Here is a 27,314-nt window from a genome sequence, read left to right as displayed (position 1 = left end):
ATGGCTCATTCATATCTCTTCATTACATCAGAAATTAACATAGTTGAAGCCCTTTAATAGTCATCTACTTTAAACCACAATGTCCAGTGTGTTTTTGATACTATATGGCTTTGACATTTAAAAAAAAATACACAAATCGCTGAAGCGTGGTTGCAGAATATTTCATATACTCAAGGTCTATGGATCTCAAATATTTAATAGTGGTGTATATTTTGTATGTAGTAGTATTATAAACATTTACCTTTTTAGTTTCTTTATCAGTGGTGGGATTATTTGTGATTTTGTACTTTTGAAGATCTATTATTTCCTTCATTTCATAATTATCACCTCGCCGTTTGCACACAATTACAGCTAAATCAAATAAGAAGATATGCCTATGAAAACATAATATATAAAGGGTTAAAAAACTTGTCTGTATGCCAATTCACTAATCCTTTTAAAATAATACACTATTATATAAAAACATTGCACGGAGCACTTATGATTTTGAAACTTAGCAATTAAACTATTGGGTAACAAAACATGAACCACTTAAAGTACTTTTGCAAGAGGTGCATAGGGATTTAGATATTAATGTAATGGCTAACTTCTCTTGAACCACTTTGAAAATTTACTTCCTTGACATTAATATTAATAGGAGCTATGTGTGTACAATGAAAGGAGGATGTATGCAGAAGAATTCCTGAGCTGACACCAAATTTCACAGGCAGATGCCATGCTGTATTTTACAAGCATTTATCTAATACCAATTCTGACTTTAGCAACTCAAGTACTGTATCTATATTCTCACCTGTCTTGCCTTGCACGTTTGTCTAATGTAGTTATCCTTATTTCACCATCACCTTGTGGTCTTCCATACATTAAGAGAGAATGGTTCTAAAAACAAAAAAAGGAAATAAATTCATTATTTAACATATATGCCAGCAGAAGAGTTAAGATAATATCTGACATTCAAGTGTCAGTTGGTCATTATACTACAAAGCAAGATTCTCCAAGAGTCAAAAAGAACTTGGCACCTTTTGGTCCTACTAAGGATGATAAGGCATAAATAAACTCCTTTTATTCCACCCACCAAGGGACCTGGGGCATCGTGCAACAAAACTGATTTAGCTGCATGCATCTAAGGCAGTGGTTCCCAAACTTGTTCCGCTGCTTGTGCAGGGAAAGGGAGTTGCTGGAAGCGGCATGGGTCAAGAGACATACTGGCCACTGCTTCCAGAAGCTCCCATTGGCCTGGAGCAGCAAACTGCGACCACGGGGAGCCGCGATCGGATGAACCTGTGGACGCGGTAGGTAAACAAACCAGCGTGGCCCGCCAGGGGCTTTCCCTGCACAAGCGGCAGAACAAGTTTGGGAACCACTGATCTAAGGAAATGGAGAGGAAGTCACTGTATACAGATATCATTCCAGGCCAGCCAAAAGAACACCACATACACATACCTGAATTTTACCCAGGTTTCTAGCATTATATAAGATGATAGGGAGCAGTAGATATCAGTAAAGTAGAACAATGGTGAAAAGCTGGAATAAACAAGGGTGTAAATATAGCCTATCACATACCAAATTCTCTATTGATAACTGAAACTGTTTAATTTCACGGAGGGATTCATTATCTCTCTTCACTTCATTTACATATTGAGCCAAGTCCTAAAGCATAAAAAAAAGGAGGGGGGAATATTTCAGTCAGAAAAATTCCAATACATTAATTTTAAGCAACTGTATTTATCTTCCTTATTTTGCCTAATCTGCACAATAAGACTTTTTAAAAGTTATTTTAAGTGTTCAGAAGTTGCTGATATACACACCTAAGTATGCAAGCTTTAAAAAAACTGTCTATTAAGGCTGGGCAGAAAATGATATTCTCATCCTGTTAAAATTTTGAGAATTCAAAAAATATTCACATTCTGCGTAGAGGAAATCTAGATCTTTGGAATTTTTTGGCAAAAGAAAAAAAAGACTCCCGGAATGGCCAACAGCCCAATGGTTCGGGAAACCACCTAGGTTATGGGAGACTCAGGTTCATGGCTGTGCTCCAGTAAATATTTAATTATTTATCCAAAGTGGAAGAGCTCCAATAGGAGAGACTGAGAGCGACCTACCCCAAATCAGCCAAGGACAAAGAAGCACTGGTATCAGCTGGGCTAAAAAAAAATTAATAGTGAAATAAGGAATGTCATCTCCACCTACAGGAACCAGCGTTTAAGTTAAAGGTGGTTTACTCCAGCCTGGTGGAGTGCTTCTTTCAGTCAGGGAATGGGATATCTCCTTCAGTCTTGATATTTGCACATGATTTCAGAGATCTGAAGACAACAAGGCCTTCGTAAAAGATGTAACCAAGTCGAGGCTCTAATTGCTCCTATATGCAGTAATCCTGGATAGGTTTAGTAGGATGCCCAAATATCTACAACTTCAAGACCGAGGCATACAGTGAGAGGGCAGTAATGTCTGAATAGCAAAATAGAAGGTATATAATAGCATGCCAACAGCCAGCGTAATTCTTAGGTCCCATGCACAATAATGGGCCTGACTGACTCTGGAAAATTAATCTTTTCCACATATAGTGTTGGGATCTGGAAAAAGTTTAGGTATGATCTTAAGCCGTGGACCAGTATATCTTCTATATTTGTGCATTGAATGTGCTGGGAAATTTGCCACTTATCTTTCTCTATTCAAATCAGGTGTTTATCCTCATTTGTATGTCCTCAGTGGTATATAATCTGTAATATCTAGGAGCAAACATTTTTTAGGAAATATGTGCTAAATGGAACAATTTTCTAACATATTAACCAGGAAAAGGATAGAGTGGGAAAATATAACGAAAACAATAACTGAACTCCGTGCACAGCATCAGAAAAAAAGGAAACTAAGAGTACTGCTAGTTGCAGAGGGAATTGCAGACTGCCGAGGGATACAGCACCAAACATGTAATGAGATACTGCTATTTTAAAAAGCACTTGCTTGTGTCATTTGCAGTAGCATGTGGAGTAACGGTCACTAGGAGAGATATTAATGCCTTCTAGCCTAAGGCAACAAAGACATTACTAGGACACAAGTCGTGAGGAAAGAGAACTGTGTTTACCTTATTGGGAAACTGTTAACCAAAATTTGAGGTGATCTGCAGTAATGGAAGTTTTACCCATTTTGTAAAGGACTAGTAAAACTGAGAAAGGCAAATTTTTTTCCAAATGGTTAGCAGGCTGAGAACTACGGGACAGAATGTAAAAGTTAGGATATTACAGATAAATAGAAGCCAGTCAGCTCTACTCCATACCATATAAAACCTATTGGCTAAGTTACTAAAAAAGCCTGTAGCAATATCCTTGATCTAGCCTCCTTATACGAGAGTTTGTGGCTAGTTAACAAATATTTGCTAGATCTATTGTGAATTGCAGGACCTCCTTCAGCAGCAAATATACTGTAAACTTCACTTCTGCATGCCCGTGTGTTCTGAAAAAGGCCCCAACCATTTTAACTGGCAGTGAAGATGTAAACATCTCCCTGCCATGGCACACTTACCTTCATTGCATCAAGTGCCAACTTCAGATTTTCCTTCTCAGTTGGGTCAGTGGTGTGCTTCACCAGTTCCTATTTGGCAAAATGCAGGGATATTTCTTATAACAACTTTTCACTCAGCCAGGTGCCAATCAGTTTACACATTTATCACTGAAATAAAATGACTACTGTGCACTGGTCACTCTTAAAAACTTACCAATTTTGCCTTAAATAGATAACAGCCCTAGAATTTATTTTTTTCCTCTATGATTCCCTATACATTGCAGGGGAGGGATAGCTCAGTGGTTTGAGCATTGGCCTGCTAAACCCAGGATTGTGAGTTCAATCCTTGAGGGGGCCATTTGGGATCTGGGGCAAAAATTGGGGATTGGTCCTGCTTTGAGCAGGGGGTTGGACTAGATGACCTCCTGAGGTCTCTTCCAACCCTGATATTCTATGATACATCTCATAGTGCACAACTAGGGATTACCACAAATAGTTAAGTGTTAAGTGTGAGTACTGTTATTTCTCAATACTAATAATATTTGACAATGAACAGTCAACAAAAGCTAATTCTATTCTGGTAACAATTAAAATTTACCAGTCAGATCCTTACTGTACATGTCTGTTACTTCTGGGGGGATTATGTGTGACTGCACACCCGCAGAAAACAGCCCTCCCGCAGAATTCCTGTGCTTCCATGCAGAAAATAGCAGACAAGCAAAGGGAAGCCACACTGGGGGGCGGAGAGTATGACCATGGACACAGGTTTTGGTGGGGGATTGCTCCCCACAAACAGAGGTGAGGCCTGGGGAGGCACACAGGGTAACTTGCCACTGCTCCCTGTCCCCCCATCTCTGCAAGCGCAGAGCTGCCCAGCTGAAGAAAGCTATGTCTGGGCTCTGCTGACTCTACAGCTGAACACTGCCCCCTGGGTCCTAGTGCCAGTCGTTCTCCCCTTCTGCGTGCTGCCAACCTCTCTGTTTTCTGTGCAACAGTGAGTGCCAGTGGTGGGGCTGGAAAAGGGGGAGGTGGGGAAATGAGGGAAGAGGGGATGTGGGGGAAGAAGCAGTGGGAAAGGGAGCGGGGTGGAATAGGGCAGGGGGAGGGGAATGTGGGGGGGAGGGGAGAGGGGTGGAGAAGAAAAGGGGGTAGGGGAATCGTAGGGGGAAGCAGGAGCCCGGCATGCAGCATCACATCGGCAGCAGCGGGGGCTCCCCCATTAAGCAGGACCATTAAACCCTCACCCTGACAAGCCCTACCCCGTACACCTGCACTCCTCCAACGAGCCCCCCCCCCCACTCAGACCCCCACCCCACTGATCCCTAATCAGCTGCATCTGGACCCTCACCCCATCAAGCCCTACTTCCCCAGCACCAGGACCCCCACACTGAGCTCCCACACCCAGACCCCCCCATAAAGCCCCATCTCCCACACCCAGAGCCTCCTTGCTGAGTCCCAACCATCTTCAACTGGATCCACTGCAGAATCCCATTGCCCCTGCACCCAGAACCCCCCAGCAAGTCCCTGTGCATCCAGATCTCCCACTGAGCTGCCCGCACCTAGATTGCCCTGCACAGAAACCTCTCACCCCACACCTGGTTCCCCCCACACTAAGCCCCTCCACACTTGGATCCTGCTGTGCTGAACCAGTCCACCCACACCTGGTGCACCTGGCACAGAGGGGCAGGGTCCCAGGGTGTTTCTGAGGCAGCCCCAGCCTTTGCACTGTGTCAGGGTCGAGTGCAGCTTCACTACCAAGGCCCTGGACTGGGGGAGGTGGGGGCTTCAGGGTGATCTCTCACCTCAGTGCAGCCAGTGACCTGTGCTCCCCACTGCCATGCTGGAGCCACATTTATTTATTGACAAATAAAATTTGCCGAATTTTGCAGAATTTTAAAATATTATACTCATACTTTTTTTTAAAAAGTGGCACAGAATTTTAATTTTTTTGGTGCAGAATTCCCTGAGAAGTAGTCTGTGCTGAAAGCCCAGGCAAACAATATTAGATAATTTTCATGTTACTAGCAACAACATGAATAGTCAAAACCCCAAAATAAGAGTTTGTTTGCAAAGATGAAGTAGGAATATATGCTGACAAAATCTTTAACTAAAATATGTGACTAACCACAATGAGATAGTCACTACTCCAGTACAAGATTAGCTGCATTTATATAATATTTTATAGACATGAATGTGGATGACATATCTTGACAGTATATGAAAATATTTCAAGAATGTTAAGCTATTTGCTATATTTTAAAAGATACATAGCCCATCTAGAATCTAGAAAAATTAATGGGTTAGTTAAAAGCAAAAAAGAAAATCCAGAGAGAAATCAGCTATTTCTTCTTGAATGCATTTTAAGAAGAGGACTATATGTTGTTACCAAAAATAATATCTTGCTAAAATACTGGAAAATGGTGGGAATAGATGCTACTATTTAAAAGTGCAGTTTTTCTAGCAATTTTTGTGGATATTTTGCTTCTGAAAAGACTAATATATTTGGACACCCTGTTACATACCTGATTGTAGTTTTATGATGCCTCACACTTTAAAACACTATGAGTGACATAATCTTTCATATCATTTTTTCATAATATACAATTTGATTATATTGCCTTGGTTCATGTCTCAAATGTTTTAAGAAAGTGGTTCTGTCATCAGTTTTGGTTTGTTTTTTTTCATGATTTTCTGTTGATCAGAATATTGATGACTTGCATTTATATAGATATATTTCAAGAAAAGTAATAAGTTTGAATTACACAAAGCACCGCAGAGTCAAAATTATGCTTCACATAAAGATAGCAGCTCTTTTTAAAATTACATTTTACAAACATCAGCAGGGTTGACAATCTAATACAGTAATATATTTCTTTGCTGCTGAACTAATGAGTCTCCTGGAACAGCTATCAAATTAAATTTATAAGACTCTCCACCCTCATTATAGGACTAACGGTGGAAGCCAAGAGCTTTGTGGGTTATAACAAGAAGCATTTCAAAATAAATATGGTTTTATTAGAATTTACTATAGCAGGGAAGTATCTTAAAGAATGGTATCATCTCGTTCAGCTTAGTCTTTGGGGGTAGTGGTCTACATTACAAAACCACTATTCTCATAGTTTGCCACCACTAACTTTTAAAGAAGCCATTAAATGAAAAGGCTCAAACACCTGGGAAGTGATTGTTATTCTCAGATATGCTTCAGCTGTGTGAAATGCTCACCACAGAGAAGGCTGAACTGTACTGGATTCCACACAGATAATTCGCAATTCAACTCTATAAAAATGTTAATCACTGTCCTTTAATAAAGGTACTGAACCCTCATTATAACAATCCTCTGATGATAAACCTTCACAGCTTTGCGCTTAATCACTTTAAACTTCAAAAAAAAGTACCTGCAGCAGCAGATGATATTTCAGAACTCGCTGCATAGGAACCACTAGAAGATCCCGCAAAGTAAATTTCCCATTATTGGCCCTCTTGGAACATTCCTAGTTTTTAAAAATAAAATACAAGATTGAGCTGTGATTCCTGAAAAATAAAAAAAAATACAAAGCATACTCCTAATTTTTTTTTAAGTAGACATATAAGTTTGCCAGATCACCCAGATATTAGGATACTGGATAAATACCACCATAATGAGGAAAAAATCATCTCCGTAGTGATAAGCTGAACCAAAACCCTGGCTCAGAACACCACTGAATTTGGGGGTATTCAAGATCTGGATCCAGATTCAGATCCTATTCTTCAGGTGTTCAGACAGCAGAGTGATGACTGTGGTATAAACACTGTAATTAGAGATAAGAAACCACACAGAGTTTTGTTGATTTGAAGCTGTGAGTGTCTATAAGAGAAACAGAGATAGCAGTTGGAATCACTCTGGCTAGTGCCCAGCAGGTAGTTCAAGTGCAACACTGCAGGTAAACAGCAGACTCTTTGTCTTATTAGATGTAGGCATAAATAGCACAACAGGCATGACAACTGTGTGGATTGAAGGTGACTAGTAAACCAAAAAATTAGAAATCCTCTTTATCACAGGTGGGATCATCAAACTCCCACCCTGCACATTCACTTCCCCAGCAAAGCTGATGGGCAGTATGCTGCGTCCTATAAAGGGCTGTAGCTGATTATCCTCCAGACCAAAGAGGAACTGTGCTTCCCCTGAAAAAGCACAGGAACAGATCTGTGCAGACACATGCCTAGAACCCTGACCAGTGGTATTCTATCTGCTTCCCAAGATCCATAAACTGGGAATCCTGGACACCCCATCATCTCAGGCATTGGTACCCTGACAGCAGGATTGTGTGGCTATGTGGACTCTCTCTTCAGGCCCTATGCTACCAGCACTCCCAGCTATCTTCGAGACACCACTGACTTCCTGAGGAAACTACAATCCATCGGTGATCTTCCAGAAAACACCCTCCTGGCCACTATGGATGTAGAAGCCCTCTACACCAACATTCCACACAAAGATGGACTACAACCCGTCAGGAACAGTATCCCCGATAAAGTCACGGCAAACCTGGTGACTGACCTTTTGTGACTTTGTCCTCACCCACAACTATTTCACATTTGGGGACAATGTATACCTTCAAGTCAGCGGCACTGCTATGGGTACCCGCATGGCCCCACAGTATGCTTACATTTTTATGGCTGTCTCTAACGTGCCACAAGTACTCGTGTTCTTTTTGTGCTTCCAAGGTTGTCTGAACATCTCGGGTGGTGCATCTTACACACAATCCCTTGTGCAGAGATGTGCCTATAGGCAGAGTTTAGTCTTTAAATGTTATTCTAATTATAACCATATTTTACTCTCAGCTACCTTCACTCTCACCTAAAACACTATGAGAAAAAAGTGTTTTATTGACAAAACCACTTCTTGGGTAAAATCCTGACCCCACTGAAGTCAATAGCAAGACTTCTTCTGACTTCAGTGGGACCAGGATTCGACCTCTTCTGTCTCTACCTGACAAGTTAATTTGATCAGTTAGTCCAGGTAAAAAGGAAAAGAAAAGAAACTCACAGAACCACATGTCAGAATGAACAGTTTTCTTTTTTGGGGGGATGGTGGATATATATTTGTATATAAAAAATAAATATCAGTACCTCTAGCTTCAATTTAACATCTTCTTTTGTCTTAGAGATGTTGTCCAAGCAGGATATGGCTGTCTCCACTTGACTGCAGTACTGCCCATAAATAACCATTCTAAAACAAAGCAAGAAAAAAAAAAACAAGCGGGATGGTGTGGGGTTTGTTTTTTTGTTTGTTTTTGTTTTGTTTTTTTTAAAGAAACAGTCCTTTGTTCACATTTCACAAACAAATATATGGGTCACAATCTTCCCTTCAACTGGGAGCGGTACCTACATACCAAGGCATAATAACTTGGCCCTAAATGTGTATTACAAAGCTTCCCCAAGAATATAATCAGGTGCATGTTTGAAAAATACTAAAGATCATAATCAAAATGCTGTAAAATCATTTCAATTCACTTTAACACTGACATGCATACCCTGACACAATAAAGCACTTGTTTCAGGCTGTAAGACAATGTAACTGCTGCTTAACAGCACCAGAGTCATTAGTATTTACAGTGTAAAGAGATAGATTTCAAAGGATGCAATGAATAAATTCTGTTACACAGGATTAGCCCAGGATTAATTACATCCACTCTTTTTACAGCAACAGTAGGTTTTGCAAACTGATTTGACAGTATCTGTTGAGTTTACATTCCATGAGGCTTTGGGTCAAGATAATAGCTAACATATGTAAAAGCAAGAAATTCTTAACAGCAGTCAGAAACCAGCATGGTACCCACTGGCTGATTTTTTGTAAAGCTATTGGAAAGAATCCAGGTTTGTACCGGGAACTTCCTGTTCCCTTCAGTAACAATTCATTCCACTCTTCTCAAACTGTTCTAAATTTTTAGAGGTGACTCCTTTTTAATCTGCAAGCTCCATCTTTGGGGATCTACAAGCCTCAGTTCTTGCCTTCTATTTTTAATCTTTTTCTCCCTCTTGATCATCTTCTGTTTAGCTTTAGCTTCCACTTCAAAAGTGATGATACTAACTGCACATCTTTCACCTTTAATTATTATTTTAAACCTATACTGCAATACAAATAGAGCTAGACACAGTATCTGTCCTCCCTTGACAAAATAAACTTGTAGTTTCCTCTCAGCTTCCTTAAGTTACATTGCTTCTTTTGGAGAAAAGGAGCATCCTGAGACACAACTCCTGCTCCTGTAGCTCCCCTCTACACTCAGACCTGCCATTTGCCTTCACTGCCTGTATCCTTTGTGACAGGGTCAGGCCGGATGGCTACAGGAGAGTAATTTTTTTTGAAGAAGAAGAAGAAAATAATTTTATTTGTGTAACACTTACAAAGAATCACCAAAAAGGATAAAGCAAAACTATGCAACAAAACAAAAGCAAACACAAGGTATAACACAGCAGCCTTCAGGAGGGAGAAGTGTTCAGGCTAGCCTGGGCCCAGAGCTGGGGGGCTTTCTCGACATTCGTGGTCTTCCACCCTCCTGAATCACCTGCTGGCCTAGAGCCGGGGGGCTTCCTCGACACTCATGGTCTTCCACCCCCTCAAGTTACCTAGTGCCACGCCCAGTGTCACCAATTATTCCTCTCCTGAGAGTGCCCGACAAGATGGGCACGGCTGCGGGGTGGGCGGTTTGGGGGTGGGGTGGGGGGACGTACACCCACGTGTGATAGGACCCCTCCTAGGTGACAAAGATGATGGTATCCACAGCAGCAACAGCTGGGGCTGGGGTCTCTTGCTCTTCCCCTCAATCAAAGGGTCAGACGGAGGGAACCGGACGGGGTCACTGAGCAGAGAACCTCGGACAGCACCCACCACTCCTCGAAGGCGTCAAGAGAGTTGGTGGACGCCGCCCAGAAGAACTCCGCCCGGATACGTGAATGTACTGAGGATCGGAAAATGGCCCTACAGTCGCAGGACGCTTCCTTGGCCAACCTCCCCTCTCTGGTTTTATAGATGGCTGTTTTAGCTAGGGGCTAGGAGGAGGTTAACCAGGAGATCCTGTGATTTTGTGGGGCCACGGATGGGGAGTGTTTCAGAGTAACAGCAGTGTTAGTCTGCATTCGCAAAAAGAAAAGGAGTACTTGTGGCACCTTAGAGACTAACCAATTTATTTGAGCATAAGCTTTTGTGAGCTACAGCTCACTTCATCGGATAAAAAAGTAAGGGGAAAAGTGTAGCCAAAAGCGTAATAAAATATTCGTAAGGAGCCGGAAAAGGGGCTGCAGCCTGGCACACTCTAAATATACGTGCACCAGAGTTTCCCTCACGTTGCAAAAAGGGCAAGTATCCGGGATGGGGGTGAACCGTGTCAAAAACACGCCCGTGCTCACAGCTCCGTGAAGGAGCCACCAACTAATGTCCCCGACGGGCCTTGGGACCAATGTGGATTACAGGCTGGCCCACCGGGGTTGCTCACCCTCCAAAGGTGGCAGGAGGTCCCGCCACTTTCTATCGGGCGGGACACCAGGGTGTGGGAGTGAAGGGTGTGAAGCGTGAATGTGTATAGATGTTTCCGTGGCGCGATTTGGAAGCTGACCGGCTGCAGTTTATGCAGCCGGCTCGCAGGGAAAGGGTGACGGGTTTGTTGGGATCTACAGGGTAGGGACCCAATTGAAAGGTCCGGCGGGCCTGGGGTAGAGGGTGGGCGGGGTGCACCCTCGCGCAGGGCTCGATTGAGATAAGCCCGAGCAGCGGGCATCAAGGCGGCCTTCATCTCCTGAAGTACGCGGCGGGGGATATGAGGTCTGGAGAGCCCCATGCGCCGAGCGAGCGTCAGGGGATCCAGCCAGTCTCCCCGGTCGTAGTCCAGGAGGTCTCTGACTCTCGTGACTTCCGCCAGGACCAAACTCTGGCGCACCGAGCGGGACTCCGCCACCTGCACACGGAGCTGGGGGTTGTGTAGCAGGGGCTCCGCGAGGAGATCTGCTCCCACGGTGGCCGCCACGGACCTGGTTGTTGAAAACAGTTTCCAGGTCCGGAGGAGGTCCTGGTAGAAGACTGGCAGCCCGGAGAGGTCTTGCGGAAAACCTCTCGGACAAAGATAAAAGAGCTGCCAGTCGTATCGACGTGTGCAATATGCTCCACATCGAACTACCTGCACTATAAAGGAGCCTCTGCAGGGCCTGGAGGTGGAAGACATGGACCTGAGTGTGCAGACACTTCAGGTCCTGCCCTCCTTCCTTCAGGGGTAGATGGAGAACCTCAACAAGGGCCCAGTGCATTCCTGACCAAAAGAACTCTAGAATCGATGTCTGGAGGTTGGTCAGGAAACCCGGGGCCGGGACCAGGGTGTTGAGCCGGTACCAGAGCATGGACAGGACTAGTTGGTTAAGCACCAGTGCTCTCCCTCGGAGGGAGAGACATCGGAGTAGCCTTGTCCATTTCCAGAGCCACTCTATCACCCCGCCTTCTAAATTTTGCCAGTTCTCCGGCAGAGAAGGGTGCGTGGCAGAAAAGTAAACACCTAGGTAGAGCAGTGGACCCGCGCTCCACCGGATGGTCTGAAGCGCGGGTGGGAGGGAGCTCACCTGCCGCCAGTCCCCCACCGCCAAGCCAGAGCTCTTGACCCAGTTGACTCGGGCGGAGGAGGCTGCTGAATAGATGGCCTGGCAAGCCTCCACCCGCGCTAAGTTGCCCAGGTCCTGGACCACGAGGAGCACGTCATCGGCGTACGCCGACAGGACCAGCCGCAGCTCCAGCTCCCGCAGCACCGACCCCGTCAACCTCCCTTGGAGGAGACAGAGGAAGGGCTCGATTGCCAGAGCGTACAGCTGGCCCGAGAAGGGGCAGCCCGCCGTACTCCTCGCCCAAAGCTGAACGGTTCGGTCAGGGTCCAGTTGAGCCTAACCAGACACTCCACGGAGGCGTACAGCACCTGGAAAAAACTCACAAACTGAGGTCCGAATCCAAACGCCTGCAGAGTGCCCAGGAGGTACCCATGGTCCACTCTATCGAACGCCTTCTGACCAAGAGACAGGAGGGTGAACAACAGACCGTCTCTACGCCCGAGTTCCAAAAGGTCTCAGACTAGAAATAGGTTATCAAAAATGCTGCGGTCCAGGACAGCGTAGGTCTGGTCTGGGTGGATCACGTCCACCTTCACGGACCCTAGCCGCAGTGAGATTGCTTTCGCTACAATTTTGTAGTCCGTGCTAAGGAGTGAGACGGGATGCCAGTTTCGTAAATCGCGGAGGTCCCCCTTCTTCGGCAACAAGGCGAGCACCGCTCGCCTGCACGAAAGAGGGAGGACCCCGCCCTGCAAAAACTCGGCCCAGACAGTGGCTAGGTCTGGGCCAAGGATATCCCAGAACGCGCGGTAGAGCTCCATGGTCAGCCCATCCATGCCCAGAGATTTATTGGTGGGCATGCGACGAAGGGCTTCCGAGAACTTGGCCAGGGTGAGAGGCAGCTCTAGTCGGTCTCGGTCGCCCACGCTGACCGTGGGGAGTTCTTCCCAGAGCACCCTGCAAGCTCCAGGATCGGTCAGATCCGGGGAGAAAAGGCTTGTGTAGAAGTCACGGGCCTTCCACACATCTCCACTGGATCCGTGAGGGGGGTGCCGTCTTCTGCTAGAAGGCAGGTGACATGTTTCTTGGCCCCCCTCATTTTCTCCAGGGCGTAGAAGAAACGGGAGCCGCGATCCATGTCCCAAAGGAGGCGGATGCGGGATCAAACAAAGGCACCTCGGGCCCAATGGTCCTCGAGGGCCCAGAGCTCCTCCCACTTCTCCTGGCACGCTCTGCAGAGGAACGAGTCCTCGGGGCTGGCGACCAGACGCCTCTCCATCTCTAATACCTCCCGTTCCAACTGCTCTATCGCTGCATTTCTCCGTCGGCTGGTGCCCCGGGTGTTGTCACGGCAGAAGAGCTTGGTGCGCACCTTCCCCAGGTCCCACAATCGCCACGCCGAGAGAAAGGCACACCGCTGCTCTCGCCAGGCCAGCCAAAACTCCCGGAAGGACGTCACTGTCATAAATATAAAGGGAAGGGTAAACCCCTTTAAAATCCCTCCTGGCCAGAGGAAAAATCCTCTCACCTGTAAAGAGTTAAGAAGCTAAAGGTAACCTCGCTGGCCCCTGACCAAAATGACCAATGAGGAGACAAGATACTTTCAAAAGCTGGGAGGAGGGGGAGAAACAAAGGGTCTGTGTCTCTCTGTCAGTATGCTGCTTTGCCGGGGATAGAACAGGAATGGAGTCTTATAACTTTTAGTAAGTAATCTACCTAGGTATGCGTTAGATTATGATTTCTTTAAATGGCTGAGAAAATAATTGTGCTGAATAGAATGACTATTTCTGTCTGTGTGTCTTTTTTGTAACTTAAGGTTTTGCCTAGAGGGATTCTCTATGTTTTGAATATAATTACCCTGTAAGGTACCTACCATCCTGATTTTACAGGGGTGGTTCCTTTACTCCTATTTACTTCTATTTCTATTAGAAGTCTTCTTGTAAGAAAACTGAATGCTTTTTCATTGTTCTCAGATCCAAGGGTTTGGGTCTGTGGTCACCTATGAAAATTGGTGAGGATTTTTACCAAACCTTTCCCAGGAAGTGGGGTGCAAAGGTTGGGAGGATTTTGGGGGGAAAGACGTGTCCAAACTACGTTTCCCAGTAAACCCAGTTAGAGTTTGGTGGTGGCAGTGGTTATTCCAAGGACAAAAGATAAAATTAATTTGTACCTTGGGGAAGTTTTAACCTAAGCTGGTAAAAGTAAGCTTAGGAGGTTTTCATGCAGGTCCCCACATCTGTACCCTAGAGTTCAGAGTGGGGGAGGAACCTTGACAGTCACAAAGCCCTCATCCTCCAACAGGCTGTTGTTAAAATGCCTCTCTGCACGGAGGGAGGCTGTTATGGTGGCTAGATGATGGTCGGAAAATGGGGCCGGCCGAATGTTGGAGGAGTGGGCTTGTGAAAGATGGAAACGGGATAAATAAATACCGTCCAACCGAGAGTGGTGTGACCGATGGGCCTCCACCCAGACAAAGGTGAACGTGGAAGTGTCATCTGGGTGGTAGTCACGCCAGACGTCCACTAGGGAGTGATGTTCGACTATTTCTCGGAGAATGTTCGCGGAGGCCGGGCTCAGCTCGGCCCCTGAGCAGTCCTGCTCCTCGAGGGTGGTGTTAAAGTCCCCTCCCAGGACTAGGCACTCGTGAGAATCTAGGGTGCCGAGGAAGTTGGACACCCGCTGATAGAATTGAGGCCGCTTCGGGCTCGTTGTCGGGGCATAGATGTTAACGAGGTTGACCACGAGCCCCTCCATATGACTCGGAGATGCAGCAAGTGGCCCGGCACGGCCTCAGTGACCCCTAGCACCTCGGGCCGTAGGTTGGGGGAGAAGAGGGTCGCCACTCCAGCTTGTCGAATCGTGAAGTAGCTAAAGTAGACCCCGTCCCCCCACTCCAGCCACCAGCTGTCCTCGGCGGTCAGATCCGTATGGGTCTCCTGCAGGAAAACCACAGAGTACCCCCCTTCCCGAAGGTAAGAGAGCACCTGGAACCTGTGGAGAGCCATCCTACATCCCCTGGTGTTCAAAGTTGCAATAATGAGAGACGTCATGCGGAGGGCTGGGGGGGTGGGGGTCCCTTCTTGGCGGGGGTGTTCACGGCCCCGGCGGGTCGCACAACAATCCGTGACCCATCCCGTCAGTGAGTAAATCATCACGGAAGCTGCGGGCCCGCCTGTAGGCCGTGGCATCGTACCTTCCTTTCCCTCTAACCTCCTTTATAAGGGCCCTTGTGGCCTGGAGGAGTTGATCAAAGTCCCCCCACAGCTGGAGAGCTAGCTGTATCCTGTTGCGGGAGCCACGGATGTCTTCTAAAAACTCCCGCAACACTTTTCGCAGCTCATGGGGGCGTGGGGTTGCGATTTCCCGGTTTTCCCCTGGTGGGGCTCTTGGTGTCAACCTAGTGACAGAGGATGTGGAAAAAGTTAATGTACTCAATGCTTTTTTTGCCTCTGTCTTCCTGAACAAGGTCAGCTCCCAGACTACTGCACTGGGCAGCACAGCATGGGGAGGAGGTGACCAGCCCTCTGTGGAGAAAGAAGTGGTTTGGGACTATTTAGAAAAGCTGGAGGACCACAAGTCCATGGGGCCGGATGCGCTGCATCCAAGAGTGCTAAAGGAGTTGGCGGATGTGATTGCAGAGCCATTGGCCATTATCTTTAAAAACTCGTGGCGAACGGGGGAAGTCCTGGATGACTGGAAAAAGGCTAATGTAGTGCCAATCTTTAAAAAAGGGAAGAAGGAGGATCCTGGGAACTACAGGCCAGTCAGCCTCACCTCAGTCCCCGGAAAAATCATGGAGCAGGTCCTCAAAGAATCAATCCTGAAGCACTTACATGAGAGGAAAGTGATCAGGAACAGTCAGCATGGATTCACCAAGGGAAGGTCATGCCTGACTAATCTAATCGCCTTCTATGATGAGATCACTGGTTCTGTGGATGAAGGGAAAGCAGTGGATGTATTATTTCTTGACTTTAGCAAAGCTTTTGACACGGTCTCCCACAGTATTCTTGTCAGCAAGTTAAAGAAGTATGGGCTGGATGAATGCACTATAAGGTGGGTAGAAAGTTGGCTATATTGTCGGGCTCAACGGGTAGTGATCAATGGCTCCAGGTCTAGTTGGCAGCCGGTATCAAGTGGAGTGCCCCAAGGGTCAGTCCTGGGGCCGGTTTTGTTCAATATCTTCATAAATGATCTGGAGGATGGTGTGGATTGCACTCTCAGCAAATTTGCGGATGATACTAAACTGGGAGGAGTGGTAGATACGCTGGAGGGCAGGGATAGGATACAGAGGGACCTAGACAAATTGGAGGATTGGGCCAAAAGAAATCTGATGAGGTTCAATAAGGATAAGTGCAGGGTCCTGCACTTAGGACGGAAGAACCCAATGCACAGCTACAGACTAGGGACCGAATGGCTAGGCAGCAGTTCTGCGGAAAAGGACCTAGGGGTGACAGTGGACGAGAAGCTGGATATGAGTCAACAGTGTGCCCTTGTTGCCAAGAAGGCCAATAGCATTTTGGGATGTATAAGTAGGGGCATAGTGAGCAGATCGAGGGACGTGATCGTCCCCCTCTATTCGACATTGGTGAGGCCTCATCTGGAGTACTGTGTCCAGTTTTGGGCCCCACACTACAAGAAGGATGTGGATAAATTGGAGAGAGTCCAGCAAAGGGCAACAAAAATGATTAGGGGTCTGGAACACATGACTTATGAGGAGAGGCTGAGGGAACTGGGATTGTTTAGTCTGCAGAAGAGAAGAATGAGGGGGGATTTGATAGCTGCTTTCAACTACCTGAGAGGTGGTTCCAGAGAGTATGGTTCTAGACTATTCTCAGTGGTAGAAGAGGACAGAACAAGGAGTAATGGTCTCAAGTTGTAGTGGGGGAGGTTTAGGTTGGATATTAGGAAAAACTTTTTCACTATGAGGGTGGTGAAACACTGGAATGCGTTACCTAGGGAGGTGGTAGAATCTCCTTCCTTAGAAGTTTTTAAGGTCAGGCTTGACAAAGCCCTGGCTGGGATGATTTAATTGGGGATTGGTCCTGCTTGGAGCAGGGGGTTGGACTAGATGACCTCCTGAGGTCCCTTCCAACCCTGATATTCTATGATTCTATGAGGCGGGCAGGAATGGTGCAGACCACCGACGGGCCATCTGACAGGCTAAAGTTATTAGGTTCATCTCAAGCCTTGGGGTAGAAGGGGACGGCGGAGGGAAAACTGCAGCTCCTAATAGGTCGCGGCAGGAAAATGCAATCCTTGGGAGGGATCCGCAAAAAAAGGGAAAGAAATAACCCCAGGGGCGGCAATAGCATTGCAGGAGGAGGTGGATTGGGCAGAGACAGAGGCAAGACTCTGGTCTTCAGGAGGCAAGCAGCTAAGAGGTGGCGCCTCCCGAACAGATTCGAGGGTTAAGGAGGTGGAGAGGGGGCTCCCAGTCATGCTAGGCACAGGCTCTGTGGTGGATTTGGCAGCCAAGGCATCAGGTGGTGGACTACCCTCTGTAGGGTGCCCGTCTGGGAAGGCGGTTAGGGGGAGGGAGCATGGGGAAAGGAGGACTGGGGTGAGGTTGCCCAGATTGAGGCCAGCCGGCAGTAGGTCATCCTCTCCCTGGGTGACCGGGGCCAAACCTAGGGCCTCGATCTCCTCATACATGGAGAAGAGATCGTCTTCTGCCACCCCAGGGGTCTCCCCTCTGGCGCCCGCTACGACGGTCGCTTCGGGGTTCTGGGGGTGTTCGGGCAGAAGGGGCTTCCTCAGGGGTCTCGGAGGGTAGGGTCTCCCATGGAGGGGAGATCCTACCTTCCAGTGCTATTTTGTCTTCCCCTCCCGACACTGGCAGATGGATCTCACTCGTGGGCATAGCGGAAGGCTCAGTGTCAGTGCCTCCCTTCCTGGTCTTCCGGGGGGCCTCCGCATCGGATGGGTGCAGCGGAGCTCGAGCCTTCCGCTTGCCTCGCTTTCCCTGAACTAGGGTCCAGCCCTCCATAGCATCGTCTGAGGGCTGGTTAGCAGGGGTCATGTCGGGGGGCAGAGGTGATGGTTCAGGGGCTCGGGGGGGGGGGGGTAACGGTGAGGCAGCATGGGGGGGGTCTCCTTGGGGCAGGCCCTCTCCTATGCCCGGTAATATCTTTCCTGCACCCTCCTCCATAGGCTCTGCTGGATTGTTAACAGCAAGGGCGGGGCTCCCTCGCTCATCTGCGCGCTGTAGGGGAGGTGTCTCTTGGGCCCAGGTGGGAGCAGCGGTGGATCAAGCAAGAGGAGAGGTGGTTTCAGGTCCCGGGAGGCCAGGGGCGTCGGCAACGACAGAGCCGATGTCCTGCCGGGTCTCGGCGGTCTTGGGTGCCCCTCCCCGCCGGGCCAAGGGGCAGTCTTTTCGGACATGCCCCACTGATCAGCAGAGGTAGCACCGGGCCTCTCCTGTAGAATAGTAGACCCGATAGCGGGCTCCCTGGTAGGGGATCAGGAAGGACCCCTCAAGTGCCTCTCCATCATGCGCCGCTGGCGGCGGTAGAAGCTGCACTTGCCGGCGGAACGAAAGGACGTGACGGAGGGTGAGGTCCTTGCAGCCCAACGGGAGAGGGCTGATGACAGAGACGGGTTTCCCCAGGGTGGAGAGAGCGGGTAACAGGGTGGCATTGGGTAGAAAAGGAGGGACGGAGGGGTCAGGACTAGGCGGACGCCCAGGTCCTCTAGCGGTTCCAGGGGAACGAACCCCCCCCCCACCGCCAGGCCCTTCTCCATCGCCTCCTGGGCGGCAGCCTCCGATGCTAAGAAAAAGACGACCTTCCCGTACATTTTGGAGGCTGCCACAATAGCCATGGGTCCTGCCACCCTCGCCAATGCCTGCACGTATGTCTCCATGTGGGGCGAGGCGGGCACCAGGAGGCAACGAACGCCGTGCTTCCTGGTCATTGTGGGAAAGGGGCCACGGCTGCTATTGATGGTAGCGGAGGTGGTGGGTGGGCGAGATGACGAGACGGCAGGCGGGGGGGGCTGCTACCGCCCGGGCATACACCCTGGGGGCCGGGGGAGGGACGCTCGCAGAGCTGGTGGAGGGAACAGCGGGGAGGGACACCCTGGTCGATGATGAGGCCACAGCGGTGGGGGCAGCCCCTGCCATGGAGGGCCTGGTGGTTGTAGTGGGGCCCTTTCCCTTCTTCACAGCCTGGCCTTTCCGGCCAACTGGGGGGGCTCTCCTAGAATCTGGGGGGGCTGTGGGCGTAGCAGCGGCAGTAGTCGCGGTGGCAGGTGTTTTGGCAGCAGTGGGGGTGGGGGCTTGGGGGTTGGGCAGGGGGGTAGGTGGGTGAGGGGCAGCTGAGGTTGTTAGAGGGGCCTCACCTCTCTCATTCCCCGCCATTGTGAGCAGGGAGAGACGGGAGACACCAAAAGGAGGAGGGGGAGGGGGAAACAGATTAACCATTTCTCCCTGCTGGGCTGCAGGGGGGGGGAAGGGGGGGGCAAATGGGTCGAACTGGGCGGGGGAAGAAACAGGAGTTGGGGTCAGGTAATAGGGGCAAACTGTGGGGTGAACAGTCGGGGGGACACGTGGACCCGGACCCACGCATGTTTGTCCCAAGAGTCTCGCTTGGTCGGCTGTCGTTTCCGGTCCAGACAATGGAATCAGGGAAAGCAGCTGAATCCAGAGGCAGATGGCAAGTTGCCAGCAGGGACGGACGGCGGGGGGCCGTGACGGTTGTAGTAGTGTTGGGGGAGGCACCGATAGATCGGGGGGGGCAGCTCCATGCCACACCCCCGTTTCCCTACAAATGCAGTTAAGACACAGTCGAACTCCCCCCACATGAGAGTTCAGTTCAAAAGTTACTCAGTCTTACGGCCCCCTCCACGATGGTTCGTAGCTTCCCTGGGTGGTTTTTCTGTCTGCTGCCTTCTCTTCCGCTTTTGTAGCTTTGGACAGCAGGGCTTTCAGCAGGCCCAGAATGTCGCAGAGATAAGAAGATTCTTCTTGGCTCGGTACGGGACCATAAACAAACAGCAAAACGGTTGGGTCTGGGGGCTTCCACTCCCCTCCTCCGGGGAGCAGGTCGGCAGTCCTCCCCGCCTCCTCTGGGGGTTTCAACTGGAGCAGTAGCAGCGTCCAAGGGCAGGCGTGGGGGGGTTGGCAGCTAGCTGGCAGCCGACCAGCACTTGAGCAGCAGCAAAAAACAAAACAAAACGAAGAAAAAGCATCTGGCCCGGTCGGGGGGGATGGGGGGAGCTGAAGCAGGGTCAAAAAGTAAGAAAAGCCCAGGCCAGGGGGCTTTAGGAGAGAATAGAAAGCAGATAGATGAGCAGCAAGCGAAGGAGGTCTCTTTATCCTGGGTAAGGTAACAGAGAAGGTTTTTTGTTTTTTTGTTTTTTTTTTTTAAACAGAAAGAAAGTTTATTGGTAACGCTTACAGAATTACCAAAGAAAACAAAACAACTATGCAACAAAACAACGCAATCAGAAGGTATAACACAGCAGCTTTCAGGAGGGAGAAGTGTTCAGGCTAGCCTGGGCCCAGAGCGGGGGGGCTTCCTCGACACTCGTGGTCTTCCACCCTCCTGAGTTACCTGGTGGCCTAGAGCGGGGGGGCTTCCTCGACACTCGTGGTCTTCCACCCCCTCGAGTTACCCAGTGCCGCGCCCAGTGTCACCAATCCTCCCTCTCCTGAGAGTGCCCGGTAAGATGGGCACGGCTGCGGGGTGGGTGGTTTAGGGGTGGGGGGGTAGACACCCATGTATTATAGGACCCCTCCTAGATGACAGAAAGGATGGTATCCACAGCAGCAACGGCTGGGGCTGGCGTCTCTCGCTCTTCCCCTCAATCAAAGGGTCAGACGGAGGGAACCGGACGGGGTCACCGAGCAGAGAACCCCAGACAGCGCCCACCGCTCCTCGAAGGCGTCAAGGGAGTCGGTGGACGCCGCCCAGAGGAACTCCGCCCGGATACGTGAATGTACTGAGGATCGGAAAACGGCCCCACAATCACAGGACGTTTCATGGGCCAACCTCCTCTCTCTGGTTTTATAAATGGCTGTTTTAGCCAAAGCTAGGAGGAGGTTGACCAGAAGATCCCGCGGCTTTGTGGGGCCACGGATGGGAAGTGTATAGATAAAAAGGTGAGGGGAGAAATGAAGCCAAAAGCGTAATAGAAGATTTGTGAGGAGCCGGAAAAGGGGCTGCAATCTGGCACACTCTAAATACACGTGCGCCAGGGTTTCCCTCACATTACAAAAAGGACAAGTATCCGGAATTGGGGTAAACCGTGTCAGAAACACACCCGTGCTTACAGCTCCGTGAAGGAGCCGCCAACTGATGTCCCCGACGGGCCTTGGGACCAAGGTGGAATACAGGCTGGCCCACCGAGGTTGCTCACCCTCCAAAGGTGGCAGGAGGTCCCGCCACTTTCTATCGGGGCGGGACACCAGGGTGTGGGCGTGAAGGGTGTGAAGTGTAAGTGTATATAAGTATTTCCGTGGTGCAATTTGAAAGCTAACTGGCTGCAGTTCGTGCAGCCGGCTTGCAGTGAAAGGGTGAGGGGTTTGCTGGGATCGACGGGGTAGGGGCCCGATGGAAAGGTCCGGCGGGCCTGGGGTAAGGGATGGGCGGGGTGCGCCCTCGCACAAGGCTCGGCTAACGTAAGCCCGAGCAGCGGGGGTCAAGGCGGCCTTCACCTCCTGAAGTACGCGCCGGGGGGTACGGAGGCTGGAGAGCCCCATGCGCCGAGCGAGCATCAGGGGATCCAGCCAGTCTCTCCGGTCGTAGTCCAGGAGGTCTCCGACCCTCGTGACTTCCGCCAGGACCAACCTCTGGCGCACCGAGCGGGACTCCGCCACCTGCACACAGAGCTGGGGGTTGTGTAGCAGGGGCTCCGTGAGGAGATCTGCTCCCACGGTGGCCGCCACGGACCTGGTTATTAGAAACAGTTTCCAGGTCCGGAGGAGGTCCTGGTAGAAGACCGGCAGCCCGGAGAGGTCTCGCGGAAAACCCCTCGGAGAAAGATAAAAGAGCTGCCGGTCGTAGCGAAACCCTCGGAAACGGCGCAGGAAAGCATGCGCCAGTATGCTCCACGCCGAACTACTTGCACTATAAAAGAGCCTCTGCAGGGCCTGGAGGCGGAAAACGCGGACCTGAGTGTACAGACACTTCAGGCCCTGCCCTCCTTCCTTCAGGGGTAGATGAAGAACTCCAACAGGGGCCCAGTGCATTCCTGACCAGAAGAACTCTAGAATCAATCTCCGGAGGTGGGTCAGGAAACCCGGGGCCGGGGCCAGGGTGTTGAGCCGGTACCAGAGCGTGGACAGGACTAGTTGGTTAAGCACCAGTGCTCTCCCTCGGAGGGAGAGACATCGGAGGAGCCTCGTCCATCTCCGGATCCGCTCTATCACCCCGCCCTCTAAATTTTGCCAGTTCTCCGGCGGGGAAGGATGCGTGGCGGAAAGGTAAACGCCAAGATAGAGCAGTGGACCCGCACTCCACCGGATGGTCTGAAGTGCGGATGGGAGGGAGCTTACCTGCCGCCAGTCCCCCACCGCCAAGCCAGAGCTCTTGATCCAGTTGACTCTGGCAGAGGAGGCTGCCGAATAGATGGCTTGGCATGCCTCCGCTCGCGCCAAGTCGCCCGGGTCCTGGACCACGAGGAGTACGTCATCGGCGTACGCCGACAGGACCAGCCGCAGCTCCGGCTCCCGCAGCACCAACCCTGTCATCCTCCTGCGGAGGAGACAGAGGAAAGGCTCGATCGCCAGAGCGTACAACTGGCCCGAGAGGGGGCACCCCTGCCGCACTCCTCGCCCGAAGCTGACCGGTTCAGTCAGGGTCCAGTTGAGCCTAACCAAACACTCCGCGGAGGCATACAGCACCTGGAGAAAACTCACAAACTGAGGTCCAAATCCAAACGCCTGCAGAGTGCCCAGGAGGTACCCATGGTCCACTCTATCGAACGCCTTCTCCTGATCAAGAGACAGGAGGGCGAACGATAGACCATCTCTCCGCCCGAGTTCCAAAAGGTCACGGACTAGAAAGAGGTTGTCGAAAATGCTGCGACCCGGGACAGTATAGGTCTGGTCTGGGTGGACCACGTCCGCCATCACGGACCCTAGCCGCAGCGAGATTGCTTTCGCTACGATTTTGTAATCCGTGCTAAGGAGTGAGACGGGACGCCAGTTTCGTAGATCGCGGAGGTCCCCCTTCTTCGGCAGCAAAGCGAGCACCGCTCGCCTGCATGACAGAGGGAGGACCCCGCTCTGCAAGGACTCAGCCCAGACGGTGACTAGGTCTGGGCCGAGAATGTCCCAGAACGCGCGGTAAAACTCCACGGTCAGCCCGTCCATGCCCGGAGATTTATTGGTGGGCATGCGACGGAGGGCTTCCGAGAACTCGGCCAGGGTGAGAGGCAACTCTAGTCGGTCTCGGTCGCCCATGCTGACCGTGGGGAGTTCCTCCCAGAGCACCTCGCAAGCGTCAGGATCGGTCGGGTCCGGGGAGAAAAGGCTTGTGTAGAAGTCACGGGCCCTCCCACACATCTCCTCCGGATCCGTGAGGGGGGTGCCGTCTTCCGCAAGAAGGCAGGTGACGTGTTTCTTGGCCCCCCTCGTTTTCTCCAGGGCATAGAAGAAGCGGGAGCCGCGGTCCATCTCCCGAAGGAGGCGGATGCGGGACCGAACGAAGGCACCTCGGGCCCGGTGGTCCTCAAGGGCCCGGAGCTCCTCCCGCTTCTCCCGGCACGCTCCGCAGAGGGATGGGTCCTCGGGATCGGCGGCCAGGCGCCTCTCCATCTCTAAGACCTCCCGTTCCAACTGCTCGATCGCCGCATTTCGCCGTCGGCTGGTGCCCTGAGTGTAGTCACGGCAGAAGAGCTTGGCGCGCACCTTCCCGAGATCCCACCATCGCCGCACCGAGGGAAAGGCACGCCACTGCTCTCGCCAGGCCAGCCAAAACTCCCGGAAGGACATCACAAAGCTCTCGTCCTCCAACAGGCTGTTATTAAAGTGCCAATAGGCCGGCCCCGGTCTCTCTGCACGAAGGGAGACCGTTACGGTGACTAAATGATGATCGGAGAATGGGGCCAGCCGAATGGTGGAGGAGTGGGCCTGTGAAAGATGGAAACGGGATAAATAAATACGGTCCAAACGAGAGTGGTGTGACCGATGGACCTCCACCCGGACAAAGGTGAACGTGGAGGTGTCATCTGGGTGATGGTCACGCCAGACGTCCACTAGGGAGTGATGGTCAACTATCCCTTGGAGAATATTCGCAGCGGCCGGACTCGGTTCAGCCCCTGAGCAGTCCCGTTCCTCGAGGGTGGTGTTAAAGTCCCCTCCCAGGACCAGGCACTCGTGCGAATCCAGGGTGCCGAGAAAGTCGGACACCTGCTGATAAAATTGTGGCCTCCTGGAGCTCAGTTGCGGGGCATAAATATTAACAAGATTAACAACAAGCCCTTCCATACGGACTCGAAGGTGCAACAGGTGGCCCGGCACGGCCTCGTTGACCCCTAGCACCTCAGGCCGTAGGGCGGGGGAGAACAGGGTCGCCACTCCAGCTTGCCAGGTCGCGAAGTGGCTAAAATATACCCCGTCTCCCCACTCCAGCCGCCACCTGTCCTCAGCGGCCGGGTCCGTATGGGTCTCCTGCAGGAAAACTACAGAGTACCTCCCCTCCCGAAGGTAAGAGAGCACCTGGGACCTGCGGAGAGCCATCCTACAACCCCTGGTATTCAGGGTCGCAATAATGAGAGGCGTCATGCGGAGGGCTGGGGGGGTGGGGGCCTCGTATCGGCGGGGGTGTTCAGGGCCCCCGGCGGGTTGCCCAGCAACCCGTGACCCATCCCGTGGGTGAGTAGATCGCGTCGGAAGCTGCGGGCTCGCTCGTAGGCCGCAGCACCGCGCCTTCCTTGCCCCCTGCCCTCCTTTATAAGGGCCCTTGTGGCCTGGAGGAGTTGATCAAAGTCCCCCCATAGCTGAAGAGCCAGCTGTGCCCTATCGCGGGCGCCACGGGTGTGCTCTAGGAACTTCCGTAGCGCATGCCGCAGCTCATGGGTGGGTGGGGTTACAATTCCCGAGGTGTTCCCTGATGGGCTTCTTAATACAGCCTCGTGGTCCGCTAAGGCGGGTAGACAGGGTGCGGACCACCGACGGGGCGTCTGACAGGCTGGGGTTATTAAATTCATTTCACGCCTTGGGGTGGAGGGGGATGGCAGGGGAAAAATTGCCACTCCTAATGGGTCGCGGCTAGAAAGTGCAAAGACTGCTCCCTGGGGGGAATCTGCGAAAGGCGGAAAGGAAATGACCCCAGGGGCGGCATTAACATTACAGGAGGAGGGAACTTGGGCAGGGGCAGGGGTGGGGGCAGGGGCAGGGGTAAGGCTCTGGGGTGCAGGAGGCAAGCAGCTAAAGGAAAGTGCCTCCTGAGCAGAGTCAAGGGTTAAGGGGTAAGGGAGGGGGCTCCCAATAATGCTAGGCGCTGGCTCCATGGTGGTCTTAGCGGCCATGGCATCAGGTGGTGGACCGCCTTCTGCAGGGTGCTCACCCGGGAAGGCAATTAGGGGGAGGGAGCATGGGGAAAGGGAGGCTGGGGTAAGGCTGCCCAGCTCGAGGCCAGCCGGCAGCAAATCATCCCCTCCCTGGGTGACCGGGGTCAAATCTAGGGCCTCAATCTCCGCGTACACGGGGGAGAGGCCAACTCCTGCCACCCCGGGGGCCTCTCCTCTAGGGCCCGCCTCAACGGTCGCCCCGGGGTCCGCGAGGGGTTCGGGTAATGTCCAGGCAGCAGGGGCGTCCTCAGAAGTCTCGGAGGGGAGGGTCTCCCGTAGAGGGGGGATTCTATCCTCCGATGCCAGTCCGTCTTCCCCTCCCGACACCAGCGGATGGATCGCGCTCGTGGCCGTGGCGGGAGGCTCGATAGCAGTGCCTCCTTTCCTGGTCTTCCGGGGGGCTTCCGCGTCGGGCGGATGCAGCGGAGCTCGAGCCTTCCGCTTGCCTCGCTTCCCCTGGACTAAGGTCCAGCCCTCCATAGCGTCATCTGGGGGCTGGTTAGCAGGGGTCGTGTCGGGGGGCGGAGGCGATGGTTTAGGGGTTCGGGGAGGTAGCGGTGAGGCAACATGAGGGGCGGGGGTTTCTCCTTGGGGAGGGCCCTCTCCTATACCCGATAATATCCTTGCCACACCCTCCTCCATAGGCTCTGTTGGAGTGGTACTAGCAAGGGTGGAACTCCCTTGCTCGCCCGGGCGTTGTAGGGAAGGTATCTCTTGGGCCCGGACGGGAGCAGCGATGGGTCGAGTAGGAGGAGGGTTGGTTTCAGGTGCTGGGCAGCCAGGGGCGTCGGCAGCGACGGGGCCGATGTCCTGCCGGGTCCCGGGGGTTTCGGGTGCCCCTCCCCCCCGGGCCAAAGGGCAGTCTCTGCGGACATGCCCCGCTGAACGGCAGAGGTAACACCGGGCCTCTCCGGTAGAATAAAAGACCCGATAGCGGGCTCCCTGGTAGGGGACTAGAAAGGACCCCTCAAGCGCCTCTTCGTCACGCGCCCCTGCCGGTGGTAGAAGCTGCACTTGCCGGCGGAACGAAAAAATGTGACGGAGGGTGGGGTCCTTGCAGCCCAACGGGAGAGGGCTGATGACAGAGACAAGTTTCCCCAGGGTGGAAAGAGCGGGTAACAGGGCAGCATTGGGTAGGAAGGGAGGAACGGAGGTAAGGACGAGGCGAACGCCCAAATCTTCTAACGGTTCTAGGGGGACAAACACCCCTCCCACCGTCAGGCCCCTCTCTACCGCCTCCTGGGCGGCATCCTCCGAGGCTAAGAAGAAAACGACCTTCCCATACATCTTGGAGGCCGCCACAATAGCCGTGGGTCCTACCACCTTCGCCAACGCCTGCACGTAGGTCTCCACGTGGGGCGAGGCGGGCACCAGGAGGCAACGGACGCCGTGCTTCCTGGTCAAGGCGGGGAAAGGGCCTCGGCCGCTGGTGATGGTGGCGGAGGCGGGGGGGGGGGGCGAGATGATGAGGCGGCAGGCAGGGGGGAGTCCGCTGCCGCCCGGGCATACGTCCTGGGGGCCGGGGGAGGGACAATCGCAGAGCTGGTGGAGGGAAATGCAGGGAGGGGCGCCACGGTTGATGACGAGGCCACAGCGGTGGGGGCAGCCCCTGCCATGGAGGGCTCAGTGGTTTTAGCGGGGCCCTTTCCTTTCCACCCGCCCTGGCCCTTCCGGCGAACCGGGGGGGGTTTCCTAGAATCTGGGGGGGCAGTGGGTGCAGCAGCAGCAGCGATCACCCTGGTGCT

At 51.9% G+C, this 27,314-nt stretch overlaps 1 protein-coding gene across 5 annotated transcripts in view; it reads right to left on the bottom strand.

The window, feature by feature from the left end:
• The window catches only part of VAV3 (vav guanine nucleotide exchange factor 3), a 258,623-nt gene that overhangs the window by 114,554 nt on the left and 116,755 nt on the right, over window positions 1-27,314 (bottom strand). For 4 of the 5 annotated variants that reach the window (XM_077824181.1, XM_077824185.1, XM_077824184.1 and 1 more), the window contains exons 9-14: window positions 8,602-8,701; window positions 6,891-6,986; window positions 3,517-3,585; window positions 1,561-1,647; window positions 791-876; window positions 242-374 (exon numbers count right to left, since the gene is read on the bottom strand). In XM_077824181.1, the coding sequence (XP_077680307.1) occupies window positions 242-374; window positions 791-876; window positions 1,561-1,647; window positions 3,517-3,585; window positions 6,891-6,986; window positions 8,602-8,701 (571 nt within the window). The remainder of the gene's footprint in view (window positions 1-241; window positions 375-790; window positions 877-1,560; window positions 1,648-3,516; window positions 3,586-6,890; window positions 6,987-8,601; window positions 8,702-27,314) is intronic. The other variant, XM_077824182.1, reaches the window with a different exon arrangement.

Source organism: Eretmochelys imbricata, chromosome 8 (genome assembly GCF_965152235.1).
Source record: "Eretmochelys imbricata isolate rEreImb1 chromosome 8, rEreImb1.hap1, whole genome shotgun sequence".
NCBI lineage: Eukaryota > Metazoa > Chordata > Testudines > Cheloniidae > Eretmochelys > Eretmochelys imbricata.
This window is presented reverse-complemented; position numbering and strand designations above follow the sequence as displayed.